Raw genomic sequence first — 14,693 nt, 5'->3', positions numbered from 1 at the left:
AGTGCTTAAGCATATGACACACTAATGGTGCCTAAAGCGCCTAGGATTTGCAGTGAGATTCATAGAATCAAAAACAATAGAGACAGGGTAGCTCGGCCATAGCATTGATTGAAAAGTCATCACTCGCATGTGGAAAACATCGAATCGAAGAAACCTCTTAACTTCTATCTAATGAGGGACTGGGAGCTGGCTTCTTGTAGCTATGTTTCGTCATAAGCAGCATTGATGGTCTTTAGGCAGCCGTATGCTGCCTTGCGCTAGTTGTGATTACACCGGGCAAACCGGTGCGGTCGGGTCGGGCTAGGGTTAAGGAAAATAGAAAAAGGAAGAAGAAAGAAGAGAGGGAAAAAAAGAGAATAAAGAAGGAAAGAAAAGACTAAAAGAGAATATAGATAAAATATAGTTAAAAGTTTATAAAAAGAGTCTAGTTAGTTAAGGCCTTATTTGAATATTCATATAGCCATGTGTTGAATAGTGTCAAAAGGAAGCTCATGGAAGTACCCGTTGGCTCATGTGGGCCCGAAGGGCCAGGCGAGCTCAACCTAGCAAGCTAGGTTGGGCACAAAATCGTGAGACACGCACAAATTCGTGAGACATCGGAAGGGCCCGCTTTTTGGTGCGATTTTCAGCTTTTTGGATATTCCGTGCATCACAAGGCGTCCAAAAATGTAAGTTGAAGGCGAAATCGGTAGTTTGAAGCTGCTCGTGATGATGGATTGACTATTGAATATCTGAAGGCCGGGGAAGTGACTGTTTGAGCACCCAGGCTATGCTGCTTTGCAGGACAATTCCCCATACAAATTATAGTATATCTGCGTCTTCTGTGGCCCTGTAACTGGATTCTGCAACTATTATTTCCTCCCTGATGAGATCTCGAAGTGAATCGTGAAGTTGAGTGCGGTGTTGAAAGGGGCAGGGTGTAGAGAGACCGGGCCAAGGAGAGGACAACGGTGACTCGTGATTAGGAAGGCAGGGCGGCGATGAGGGCATCTCCACGTCGCTAAGGCATGACAAATCGAGAAGTGGGAGTATTTCTTCTTCTTCTTCTTCTTTATCGCTTTCTTCGCTGGCGAGCGGATGCGTAAGTTGGAAAATAACACTATCGTCACTTCCGGGGAGGGCTGACCAATCTACCGCGTTGAGCGGCTTCCCTGCGAAATTGGCATTGCGAATAGATTCTCTAACTTCCTGCGGTAATTGTGTATCTATCATAAAGCCGTCAGTCTTCTCATTCAGTAACTCGGTCATTTTGGATCGCTGAGTATCCATAGAAAGGTAATCTTTATCCTTCCCGGTGTGTTGAAGCCATTTCTTGAACTGTAGCTTCTTTAGAACGCCGTTCACGATGACTTCCTTGTTATCCCGCCACTCTGATTTGAAGCGCTCGATTTCTCGGATCGCGATACTGCGTGCGGTACGGAGTTGAGATTTCCCCTCTTTGGCGCGAGTCTCTGCGATAAAGGATTCTTGTTGATCACGTATTTCTTGCAGACTCACGTTGTGAATATAATCCCCTATAGGCTTTGCTTTCTTCCCTCGCTTTCTCTTATTGTATTGCTTCTCAATACGACTTCGCCGATCGTCAGCATATCTCTTAATCGTATCCTCTAGCAGCATAGCTTCGTTGACGATGTTGCGGATATTCTTGAGACCAGCGCGAGTGGGAGAACTGAGGATATCGTGATATCTCTCTCCAACGTGTTTGGCGGTATCAGAAGCGGCGGAAAATCGTCCTTCTGGAGGCAGAAGAGAGGCGTATGCAGGATCAACCGCTTGCTTCGATTTCAACTGCTTCTGGAGAAGATATGAGACTGCAGGTTGGTCTGTAGGTGGAAAAATCCCTGATTTTTCGAAGCCTGAGATAATATGAGCACGAGTGAACCCTTCATTAAAGATTTCCTTTTTTTTTGCCATAATCAGCATACATTTTGCAGAAGAAAAAGGATTACTAACTCTACCATAAAGGCACCAGCAAAGTCACGGCGGTTAAATGAGAGATTTCCCTGCCGCAATGCCTGACGAAGCTTCTTCTGATGCGCATTCTTCATCCACTGAAATACTCCAACATCCATCGGCTGCAGCTTATGCGTTGAATGAGGAAGCAAAAAGGCAACGAGGATATCGAATTTAATGCAGTACTCACGGAAGGCAAAGGCGCCGTGACCGGTGAAGCCGTCGATAATAAGAAGCCGCCAGATCTTCTCTGCAGGTGTGCGTTCCTTCGGAGGCTCATCAAATGAAATGTGATGCTCGAGCGGTTTCCTAAGATGCTCATCACATCCAAAATACTCTTCAAATGATAGCTGACGATCCTGTACAGTAGCAGATTTCCCCAAGAATGCCGGTTGAACTCCATCGCCCACTCGAGCGTGATATCGCCGTTCGAGAACGCCGACTCTGACTGTGCAAAGCGCATATTCGGATCACCGTCGATATACGCCCACTCCAAAGTAGGGAAAGACTTAAAGATAAGCCAGGGAGGAATCGTATCTCCTATAGCATTTCCGGTACCAATAACTGTGCAGGTTTCTCGGTCGGCAGGAGAAAGAACCTGGGCAGGAGACTTCTTCTTAGTGCGTACAATGAGGCATTCTACTCGCTCTCGCAGTATTCCTACTCTAACTCCCGCCTGGTCAGCATTCCAAATCTCAGAAGCGCCGATCTGCAGCTTCGTGATGAGTTCAGCAAGTCGTTTAAACCACTCCTTTACATCGTCAATGCCTGCAACTTCCCACGCTTCACGGGACTTATCTAACGACTTCAAAATCGATTTATCTAGCTCAGGATGATCGTCACGGAAGCGGCGATACCACATTCTGCTCACAGGCTGCGCATCAGGGTTTCTGCGGAGGCGCAGCGTGTTGGCTGCATCTTCAACTTCGCCTTTGCAAGCAGGAAGTCCTGATCTTTCCATCCACATCACGAAAGCGACGATAGCTTCCTCTTCTTCATCTGTCAGGATTCTCGGGCGACCAGCGGTCTTGAAAGCGATATCGTTCAAATCAGAGGAATTTGCAGCTTCTAGCTTCTTCACGATCCGTTGAATAGTTGCACGAGAGGAGCCGTGATGCCGTGCCTCGGCATTGCGAAGAGAAAGAGGCTGCTTGCTGACTTTGGAAGCATCGCGAGATAAGCCCTTTTGGTGCCGGGCACGAGAAAGAACAACCGCTTGCGCAGCTTTTAGATTTGCCTGTGACGGCATAATGAGGTTAGACACAATTTGTGCTCTTTTCACTGATTTCTGTCCTGACTTTAGGCGTTTTCACATACAAAAAGGCACAAAAAGGCGAACCATTTTCATAGATGTGCACAGGGTTCAATCGCCCACCGCACGGTACTCGACAAGAGTCTTTTCATATTTTGCAATCTGATTTTTAATGTCGTCCTAAATGAACATATCTGGACCAGTTATTTATTCGATATTTTTTCGATTTAAGAGCTATGATTCGAAGTAAATTCTCGTGACGAGAATAACCATGATGGATTGAGGTAAAGTGAGAATTGGTAGGCTGTCTTGACAAGGCATATAGGGTATGAAGGAAAGTCGGCTGCAGGGATGAACGATTGTCCGTCATTCCGAAGCGCTTCCCCGCCTTCGAGATCACCAGGTAACCGCCCGACTGTGAATTGAATCTTAAGCGCTCCTTCGAAAGTCATAAAGAAAATTGAGTTATAACGTTGTCGAAACCTTATATCCAGCCTCGCCCGAGTACAGCAGTCGAGACCTCGGTGACAGCATGAAGCTGCAAAGCATAATCTACCCTCTTTTGGTGCTTGGTGCTTCTGGGGTAGCCCTGACAGGTACGCTACTCTTCTCCACTGATTCTCAATACCCGACGCCAACCTCGTCAAAGACACGACCCACGATCCCAGCGGACCCTACGATCTCGAACTCCACGACGAAGATATCCCGACAATTCAGAAAAATCATGGAGGATGGGTGAACCCCGAGGACCTTTCTCCTATGCCATAGTGCATCGCCCAGCAAGACCAAACCCGCTGGCTGAGTGCTATGACCAAATGCACTAGACATCGATGCACCCACCACTTCATTTTCTGTACGCACTATCAGTGGCTCACCGAACTCAGCTGCCTCAGTACAGAATTCTCCCCAAGCACCATCAGCCCCTACGTGGAATATTGTAGCCGATCGGTACTCGCCAAAGCACAATTAGCTGCATGGATACAGCGCATCGCTGGCCGAAATTGGCTGGTACACGTCGGCGACACAAACGGGTTACATGATCTGTCCCCGAGAAGCTTGACGCAAGGATACGAGATTATCGGCATAGAAAAAAAGGCACCAACATGCCTCAGAAAAGCGAAATCCCAATTCAGCGAACCCTTTGACCATGTACTGGGATCCTGCGCCTTCACGGGCACAACACTTCACCAGGGGAATGCAGCTCGTCCCTGGGAATACAGCACGGCTCGGAAATCCATGACTGCCCTCAGCTTTGATACGGCTGGGTACGATCTCATAAGCTGGTATATTTTCCCAGGCGAGTATTTCGACAAAGAATGCTTTTGCAATAATTTCTTGATCGATCTACAGCACGAACCTTGTTTAGGCCAACTCGACTTGACAAAGGAAAGACTGTGGTTACACGCCATATGCGGACCCTCAAAGCTCCCAGAGGATTGGAAGAACTCACTAAAAATACTTGGGATAGAGTATATTCCTCTATTAAGGTGGGCTAAATCTTCCAATATCCCAGATATGCCGCAGAGCGTCGGGGAATTCGCCGAGCAATGCAAAACTGAGGCTTGCAACACCGATCCTCAAGGTTTTTGCCAGGTAGAGCCAGCCATAGACAGGACCTGTGTCTGTCGTAAGCTTGACTACAGCCTTTGTGAGGGACCTTGTCAAAACTTTGAATCAAGAACGCAGTATGTTTTGTGGCTAGCTAAACTCTGCGACAACGTCGAAGACTGGCATGGCCTGCCCAAGGATTGGCATGACATATTGTCGCCTCGACCCCGCGACATGATTCCATGGCGTTGGAATCTCAGACCTGAAAACGAGAAGGACACAAAATGCCCCTCCTATTGGGCAAAGATTGGCAGCCTTGCCTTCGTCAACCTGGCGACTGCTCTTGCTGTGTACTTTGGGGAAAGGTGCTGCCGAAACGTCAAAGCCCTCGAACCTCATCCTAAAAGTCCAGTTTGGGTCTTGCAGGGGCTCGTACTTGCCAGTGTCCAGCTTTTAGGCCACTGGATCGTTTTCAATATTATTCAGAGGACACCCGGCTACGACTATATTTCCGCGGTCCAAATAATGCTTCTCTTGTGTTCACTGCCCCGTCTCGGCTGGCTCGTGATAGCACCAAAGAAGATTGATCGTTCTGAATCGAAAGATCTCACCGCGGCATGCTCGGCGCTTTACGCGGAGGTTTTCCTGCAGATCCCGAATCTGTATTACATGACTGTAATTGTCAGCTATGGACTTCGACATGGTTTCTATTTCGGTGTCTTGCCGAACACAAATCTAGGATATTACACTAGGCTGATGTATGGCGGAGCACTCCTGTGGGTTGTTGTCGTTGCTTTGATGGTTATATTGATCATTACTGTCCTGCGCCCGATATTGGCCACCTCAAGTTCCATGAACAGAACAGCGAACAATATATGGGACTGTGAAAACGATGAACGCACGGCAATGAACAACAAGGCTTTCAGTGATGATCCGTTGGGCGAGCGCCAACGTGGCGGTTTGCCCAAGATGTCTAACTACGGTACTATGCCAGTGCCAGCAGCAGATAAGCCTTACCAGTCTCTCAGGGAGCCTTATCTCAGCCTTTCTCTCTTTCTATCACTCGGTTTCCTTCTGTTGTTTCTCGCGCAATGGCTCGTCTGGATTGGGTTTGTTCTTGTTAGTGACGCAGAGTAAGTCAACCTTAGATAAAGAGAAGTAATTTCCCGGCTAATAGATCTTAGTTACTGCCCCCCTCTACTTGATATCTTGACTTTCGTATGGACAGCTTCGTCCTTAGCTACTGTTACTCTCAAGTTCACCATGTAGGATGCTGGCCTTTGTTCATAGCTATTCAAGAGAAGCTATCCGATCTTTTGTATAGACGTTGATTAAATTAAGCAAGGGTCGGAACCAGACTTGCGTATTGTGATATAAAGTGCTAAAGTGATATTCATATTCATATTCACATATTCGCAAAAAGTGTGCTAGAATATCACCCTAGCACTTTAGCACGATTGATATCACTATGGCACTCTAGCACGATTGATATCACTATAGCACTTTAGAACAATTGGTATCACTATCGTACTTTACCACCTATGCTGTCAGACATCCGCAAATCAATCAAAATTAACATCGGAGTCTTCATCGCCGCCACTATGAAAACCCGTATCAGTAATTACACCCATACCACCATAAACAGCCTTCTGGATATGGCCTTCACGCAGCCAGTTACCTATACATTCAACCTTCTCAAGATTCTCGCAACTCATTCGTTCTCTATCCCAGGAGAGAGTACGTCGACCACCAGAGAAAGCAGATTCCGGATCAGCTGATTCAGGCGCGATTGAGAGGATATCAATAGCCATTCGACTTAGCTGAGGATAAGTCTTCCGCTGATCCTTATGACACCACCATTGAAGTGGTGATCCACTTATTTTGATGGGTGTTGCCTTGATAAAGTCTTCAAGATCGTCCATACAATCACCCAGATCCTCGGTGACTTCCAACTATTCAAGTAAAGCGTCCCACTCGTTCGGCTGCCGCTTTTGCGAAGCACATACCTCATCAACCGACTCTGCAGGTCCAGTCTCAGGCTGAGTTTTGTACTCTTCTTCCCAAATTGTACGGACACCAGCAATGGCGTTTTCGTGCCATGACTCTGGCCAGTGGCGCTCAATGTACCTGATTCGCTTTGAAGGATCAAGAAGGAGGGCGGCAGCGTAAACAGGCGCATCTTCGGTCATCGTATAATACTTGTCGAGAATGAACCAGCCCATCTCAATTGAATGAAGGATACGGCGATCAAGCGTCTCTAGCTTCGAGCAATGTTCCTAGATTGGATAATTAGCCAAGTTAGGGTTTAGAGTCTATCAAGAGACAGCAAACCTTGTTCTTTTCATAGTGGCGTAATAAACCATCCATAATTGTCAATGTTTGCGACAATGTAGAATTCTTACCCTCAGCCCATAAAGTTGCCGACGCGAATGGGTGGAGAAATCTATGTGTTTTTTCAAGGTAATCCCAATCTGATGAGTTGAGGATATTATCGTTGATCTCCTTATCGTAATCAAGCAAGAATTGCTTGATCTGTGATCGCCTTCTGATAAGATTATCGATCAGCTTATACCAAGAGTTCCATCGGGTGTCGTTATCGATCCCAAGCCGCAAGCCTACTCGATCTTCCCATAGATCACTGTGGATAGATGAATTTCGAAGCCAGACCGCAATGTTATGTAGTTTACGCATCGCCGGGATGGTTTGCCAGCCTCTGAAGTTGTTATCCTTGAAATCGTGGGGCTTCCGAGCGGCCCTTTTAGCCTTTCCCTTCCATATCTTACTAAAAGACTGTTCTTGCTGTCCCGAACCTTCGGACCGCGATGCTGGCTCGTTGGCAGATATATAATATAGTGTGAAGTAGAATTTTTCGTACATCTCGGCGCCGGTCACGTCGCTAGAAGCGGCAAGTGCTGCGCGTAAAGCTTCTTTCGAGGACACAAGGAGAAAGGCTTGAAGGGAGAGATTTATGATATGAGCGATGCATCGGATTCGACGCTGACTGGGATGGAAAGATACCTAGACTCAGTTAACCAACTACCTATTAATCAGCGGTCTAAATAGCATACACCGTATTTATCCTGTAGCATTTGTGAGAGATGTTTTAAACAGGTATCGTTTGAAGTAGCATTATCGCCGGTATGATAGCCGATTTGCTTCGCAATACCGTATTCTTCGATTGCTTCCGCCATTAGAGTTGCTTGGCGCCCGCCATTGTGGCTGTATCGACATTCAGGCATAGCTAGCAGGGCCTTTTGAAGTCGATAGCCATTATCAACCCATCTAGCGCATACTGCTAAAATGCCATGCCGATGAGGCGATGTCCAGAGATCGGTCGAGAGATGGATCTTCGATACGGACGCCTGAAGCTTTGCTTTCAATTGGGATCGGTATAAGTCGAAAGTAGTGGTAATATGACGCATCGCCGCGTCGCGGGACGTGAGGAGAAGATCCTCAATAGCCGGATTGCATGCCAATATGATATCCTGCATCTCATCCCATTTCACAGCGGAGAATGGTAAACGACGGCGTGTGAGCAGACCGACAATCGATTCTATATATTGCTGTCGGTTAAAGACGCGGCGTAAAGTGGCATCTGATGGCCGACTCTGAAAGAAATTGTCCATCCGAGGCTGCTTTGACGGCCGGGTAATAATATCTGTGTCGTGCTCGTCTACGGTACTGGCCTCCGTCTGAAGAATAGAGGCATGCTTCCTTTTCGCGTGGTAAATAGCATTGCCACGCTTTCCATTTGACCATGGACTATCTGGGGGACAATGAAGGCATTCATACATAACACGACCAGACGTCTTTCGTTTGCCAGATGGCCCTAGTTTGGCCTTATCTGGATGAGTGGTGCGGAAAATGACGTCGAAGCTAGATGATTCGAAGGGCAGATCATCGGGTGATGCTCTAGTCTGTGATCGAGTAAGGGTATCAGTGATAACTTTTGAAGATGAACTCATAATTCAATATTGAAAGTCGAGGCAGCAGACTGCCGGACAGCGCGCTCTTACTAGGTACCGGTAACTCATAATCCAATGATGATCGGAATGATTGTCTTCTGTCTCTTTATCATCATGGTTGTTCTTGCTCTCCTCCTTCTTATAGGTAAAGAGGCGAGGTATGATACTAGACCTGCTGACCCTGCAACAGACCTGTAACACTGTTCTGATGATTCACGCGTAATCGTGTGGCACCGTTTCCTGTGGCTGCCTATGCAACACTTATCATCCATGCTACTTCTCCAATACCAGGGATGGATATCTTACGAACGGGAATTGAATTGATAGACTAATTCGATGCCAAGTCTTTATCGAATCGAACTTTATTCGCTATCGAATCGAACGGGCCCAAACGTTCGATCGAAATCGGTCGATTCGGTCGAACGAGTGGCGCGGTTCGCTGAAACTCTCATTTCTTGAACGCGTCAACCGACCCCTGACGCTACCTGACGCGATCGAGCTTGATTTGCTGTCTTGAATGCCCAGGCTATGTGGATGTGCTAAGATGTGTTAGTGTATACATCTATACCGCCGAGACTTACACGTCAGGATAGGTATCGTGCAACTGCAGCAATCATATTTCCCCGCAGCCCATAAACGACTGCTTTCTAAATTTCAACGGTAATTTATTGAATGAGACCATTTCCCAATTCCCATAAGGACTATGTCCAGCGTGGGGGAGGTTGAAAAGCGAATCTTTGTGACCATGAAATGCGACTAATATTGTTTAGAGGTACTTGCGCAAGTGTGGGGGAATACGTGAGCACTCTGGTATCTTTCAAGCACTGAGATATAGGGTAGGCCCGACTTGTAAAAACTTCCACGATGAACTTCAAAACATGCTGATTTTCCGTAGATTGGAAGTAATGCAAACAAAACTGGCCCGTTTAGATATCTCCCGTCAGGAGCTTTCTATCCGTGCCAATGTTCTCACGGTCAGAAGACCATTTCGACCTTGGAGTCTCACATGTCTCGTGTATCCTCAACCTGGAAATGTCGCGTTGTGCGCCTCGATGGTCTGTGCACGATGACACAAGCCAATAGGGGTGTTGCAAAAGCTAATTAGAGTAGATCCAACAAAAGTAGATAAGATTATCTAATCTTATCGGATAAGCATGCCACACGGCCGATAGCATTTTAGCTATCGTGATATCACATTTAGCTGAAAAAAAGTGTGATATATATTCACGGTGATATATATCACTTTAGCACTTTAGCACAGTGTGATATCACTTTAGCATATCACAATACGCAAGTCTGCTTTTGCGCAGGCGGCACTGGGCCGATTGGATAGCTTGTTGTCTCTATTCCTATGAGAAGGAAAAACTCATCAGACTGTGGCTAAGGAATGTCGGCTAAAGACTCGCGGGGCGGGGATGATAAACATGCCCGAAGAGGAAAAACGTCAAACTGCCACGCTTGCCAGGGGCTTCAATTAGGGCGGCCAAGGTCAAGAAGCTCAAGAAGGCCGTTGGAGCCGGTGAGTAGCAATAATAGGAGGCGTCAGACTGTTTGGGGGTGTCAGCAGTGTAATGTAGCGATTTGTCACTCGAGGGATTGCTGGTACATCTATCATGGGCTAAAATAGGTGGGATGCTAGATATCTATGATTTGGCTCATTTTAATTGGTTGTTGCATCACTCTGTCGTGACCTGGCCGGAGCTCCTCCACAATTGAAGGGTTACGACAGACGGCCGAGCTGGCTGCATGTCTCAGGTTTGAGGCAATTGTGAGAACATCATTTCGAACATGCAGGAATTTATCTTTTCGTCCGTCACGAATGCCTCATGGGCACATTTTAATGAGGTCATGACTGATAAGTGGCTATTCGCATGAGAGAAAAGAACGTGCCTCTCGTGACCGACCTTGGGAAACGCTGCAGATCAAAGACCTCGGGGCTCATCAATACCGCACCAATTATATCACTCCTGCAATATTCACTTTGGCGAAGCTCGAGCAATCATCACAAACCTTCGAGGTGGGGAAATATTGCCAACACTGCAGAATATCGATGTAGCAAAGGGTCATCAATTGAAACGATTTTGTGGACCCTACACCTCATCTGATCTGCCACAAGGCCAAATACCGTACGTTTCCATGAAATTGATCGCAGATAGTGTCAGACTAATACAAGCCTCTGACTGCTTATTGTGAAGATCTCTTCCTTATGTTATCTAGCTATTGATCAGTAATCAGTATTAACAAGTTAAATGTGCTCACCTATTGGTTTAATTGATACCCATGCCCTATATGCACGGTATGCCACCCGCTATATATGACACGGCATATCATTGGCATCCTACAAGGGTTGTTTTTCAGCTTGCGCCATGCATATTTCAACGCTGATCTTGACTCAGAAAAACATGCGACGTCCCTTTTAGTCATCTTCACAATGATGGAAGAGCCAGCTGATGACACCGGGAGACTATCAGTTCTCATAATGGGGCCTTCGGCTGCATGTGGCCATTGGCTTAGGTACGAAGAGATGAACCAGCATCAACTTAAAATGGCATGTCAGCCTCACCGGACGAACGGAAGCGTATCCGTGTGCGAGAAAGTCTCCTTTCCTTTTTCTTGAGAACAGAGCAGCCACATCATGATTCGTTTAAATATCATTGTTGGTTGCATGGCCGCGCTGGGCATTGATGAAAAGGGAAGCGGCTGCATATTTTCAGTGTGTCCAACAACCAAGTCAAGTAACTTGGCTGCTTGAGGTGGGGCCTCATATATAGCCATCTGGCCTATGAGATCCGTTCTCCTGGGGGCCACATCATCAGCATTAGTGTTTATTGCCCCCAGGAGAACGGATCTCATAGGCCAGATGGCTATATATGAGGCCCCACCTCAAGCAGCCAAGTTACTTGACTTGGTTGTTGGACACACTGCATGATGATATTTTCAACCCTTGCAGATAACAAAGCAACAGGCCTCAGCCATCCCTGTGTGCTGTGTGAGCCTTGGAAGCCATCAGTTCCGTCTTTGATTGGACGCCACTTGGCTGGCACCTGTCCTGACCGGACGCCAAGAGTTAATAGCGGGGAGCTGAAAGGTCCCGTCCTGCACCGCGTGTTAAATCCCCCAAGTCTAGAACGGCCTGCCCCGGTGTATATCTTCTAACAGCTAGTGGAACCCCGCAGTATTGTCGTATTGAAACCGATTTGCGGGGACCCGATTTGAGCTAGTCTCAGAAAAATAAGAGCAGCGTGTCCACGATTACTTATTGTCAGAAGTGATGCCTCAGGACACGGGACAAGACGCAGATCCGTAAGTGGATTAGTGCGCTTATGAGCCGATGGCGTCCGTTGGAGACGCGGCTACGGGAGCCAAAAATCCGAGAACACTTGTATCCGTACAGTATCCCGCTTTAAATCCTAATTTCTCCACTTTTTAAAACTGAATATTAAAAAAAAGAATCTGTATTATTTAACTGTAGTTAATAGTATTTTATTATATAAAGTAACTAGTAGTTTTAATATGTAGCACTGTGTGGTGTTCTTAGACTTTTTGTGTTATAGCCTGAGTCTGAGCCTGAACCTGATCCTGATCCTGGGGACGCTATAGCTATATATATGAGAATGCAGTGTAAGGTCAGGGACCTTACATCCTAGTCTTTTGCCGTATAGCGCAGCGGGTAAGGCCCTGAATGCATCCAGGGACCCTGGCCGTGACATTTGGACTGTAATTTTAACCACCAGCTCTTTATCAACCACAAACCTGACAATAATCAGCAATTGTCAGATGTAAAAACCACTCATGCATTGCTCTAAGTGGGGATTCCCATTTTGGTGGCGTGTGGTGTAGTTGGTAAAATCTAACAGCAATCCATGACCAGTCAGCCACCTCCAGTCACCCTCTGATAAACCTAAGAACATTTATAAATACTGCCTCTACCTCCTCTTTTATCTTTCTATTCTCTCCATCCTCATTACCTACTTCTTTCAGTATCTTGCAACCCCTCTAATTGCATTCAATTATATTTTACCATCTCAAAACAATAAATCTACCTCTCTAAAATGAAGCTCCTCCCAGTTCTCACTATCTTCTTCGCCGGCGTCCTCGCTACTCCTCCTGGTTATGGTGGTGGCGGCGGCGGCGGCGGCGGTGGTAGCAATTTTGATGCCTGCCCTGGAGCTCTCTATAGCCAGACTCAGTGCTGTAGTGCTGGTGTTGGTGATATTGTTGATATTGACTGTGCCAACCGTAAGTAATGACTAACAATTATCTTTCATTGGAATATCAGAAAAGGCTAATTATTAATGAAACAGCTACTATTGCTCCTACAAGCATCAATAGCTTCAAGGCCAATTGTGCCAGTATTGGCAAGCGTGCCCGTTGCTGTACTATCCCTATTGTAAGTTAACCTTTCTATACAAACACCTAATGTTAGCAAGGGATAAGTATTTACTAAAATACTCTTAAAGCTTGGACTAGGTGTTCTCTGCCAGAGCCCTGATAGCACTTAAACGCTAGAACAACAAGTTACTCAACCATTATGCCCTGTGGCTTAGTGGTTAAGTGCAACCGTTACATGTTACGACCCCCGTTGTTACGTCACATGTACCCTACCATATTTCTCCTTCTTATAGCTTACATAGTGTTCGAAGACTTCCAATAAGTGCTAAGACCTAGCAATTAGCACTCATTGCTTGACAACCTCCCTAATCCCATACATTACATAAAGGATAGGAGACATTTATTAGCACTTTTTTATAACTTAGTTTAATAGCTATCAATATACTGTCATTACTTCAATAAGCCTTAACTGCACTTCGCCATGCTCAGTATTTGTTGCCTTCCAATCCTGTATTAAGTTATGACATCTCGGCTGTTGCCGGATTCGATTACGTTTCTCGGATGTTCCCGAGCGGGCCGAGCCAGGATGTATGTACGTACTTAAGGTTTGACTTTATGGGTCATAGCAAAGGAATCAGCCAATCAGGGCTTGGCAGCGTTTTCGAGCATGAAAACCCCTCCCTGACGCGTGCAACGCATCAGGAAAAGCAACATAACGATAACACATCATCAACAGATTATATAAGAACAAGGGTCGACGGCTCACGTTACAACTCACGATGACCAATAAATAATAGAAGCGGGAGCCGGACCTTAAGGGATTTCCTGGTGATCCGCCGGATTATTGCCAACTTACACGGGCGACTTCAATCTAGCATAGTTATTGACACTTGCACGAATAACTATTCTAGAAGGCCAAACCTATAAACATGGGACTAAAAATCCAAAATAATGACCTGTTACAACATCCGACATCCAAAGAACAAACCACCATACCTTAAACGTTCATGCGAGATACCCTAGCGGCCAAATCCTGAATACTATAAGGGTTCGTCAAGTCATTGATAGGCAGATCAATATGGAATGCGTATCTCCCCCAAGACCTAACCTCGATAGCGATGAGCGAATCCATTCCATACTGGATTGCTGACCTCGAAGGCTGAATCTCGCCAATCTTGATTGACAGGACTTGTGCCAGCTTGGCAACAAGAGCAGTACAAACGAAGGGCTGTAAAGCAGCTTCCTTGCAATCAGACGCGTCGCCCAACCGTCCAAGAGCGTTTTGGAAAGCCTTGACGGCGGTCTGAACTGCGCTCTCTCCACTGCCCTCATCGGCATCACTTGCCGCGTTGTCTGCGGCTTTGGAAAGCAGCAAGCCGAACTTTGCGTCCTGAGCCCAAGACTGCCATTCTGCCGTAGCTTTGTCGATCATGCCAAAACCGAGAACGATTTGGCCTTGGGAGAAGCCATCGTAAACAGAACCATTGGTTATGTTTGGGTTCTTGGGCGAACCCGTAGCGATGGCGCCTTCGACTACACGCAGGCATAGCGGGGAAGTGTAAACAGTTTAGCGTAGACACAGGCCCTCTGAGATCCGTTCTCCCGGGCGTAATGAACACTACTACTACAGAGTACTCTGTACT

The 14,693-nt window shown here is 46.5% G+C and overlaps 3 protein-coding genes across 3 annotated transcripts; 2 read left to right on the top strand and 1 right to left on the bottom strand.

Annotated features, from left to right (window-relative positions):
- Positions 1-4,720: 4,720 nt before the first annotated feature.
- FPOAC1_007335 (uncharacterized protein) lies at positions 4,721-6,022 on the top strand (the record flags this gene model as incomplete). Its single annotated transcript, XM_044851803.1, has 2 exons — positions 4,721-5,886; positions 5,938-6,022. The coding sequence occupies 2 exons, from the start codon at positions 4,721-4,723 to the stop codon at positions 6,020-6,022; spliced, it is 1,251 nt and encodes a 416-aa protein (XP_044710515.1).
- A 6,748-nt stretch (positions 6,023-12,770) lies between these two features.
- FPOAC1_007334 (uncharacterized protein) lies at positions 12,771-13,220 on the top strand (the record flags this gene model as incomplete). The annotated part of the gene is made up of 3 exons (XM_044851802.1): positions 12,771-12,957; positions 13,023-13,108; positions 13,179-13,220. 3 exons carry the CDS (start codon positions 12,771-12,773, stop codon positions 13,218-13,220), a joined length of 315 nt encoding a protein of 104 aa, XP_044710514.1.
- Positions 13,221-14,047: 827 nt separating this feature from the next.
- Positions 14,048-14,482, bottom strand: GPY1_2 (Highly reducing polyketide synthase gpy1; the record flags this gene model as incomplete). The annotated part of the gene is made up of 1 exon (XM_044851801.1): positions 14,048-14,482. The coding sequence occupies one exon, from the start codon at positions 14,480-14,482 to the stop codon at positions 14,048-14,050; it is 435 nt and encodes a 144-aa protein (XP_044710513.1).
- Between the last annotated feature and the right edge of the window lie 211 nt (positions 14,483-14,693).

The sequence above is a fragment of the Fusarium poae genome, chromosome 2 (assembly GCF_019609905.1).
Source record: "Fusarium poae strain DAOMC 252244 chromosome 2, whole genome shotgun sequence".
Taxonomy (NCBI): domain Eukaryota; kingdom Fungi; phylum Ascomycota; class Sordariomycetes; order Hypocreales; family Nectriaceae; genus Fusarium; species Fusarium poae.
This window is presented reverse-complemented; position numbering and strand designations above follow the sequence as displayed.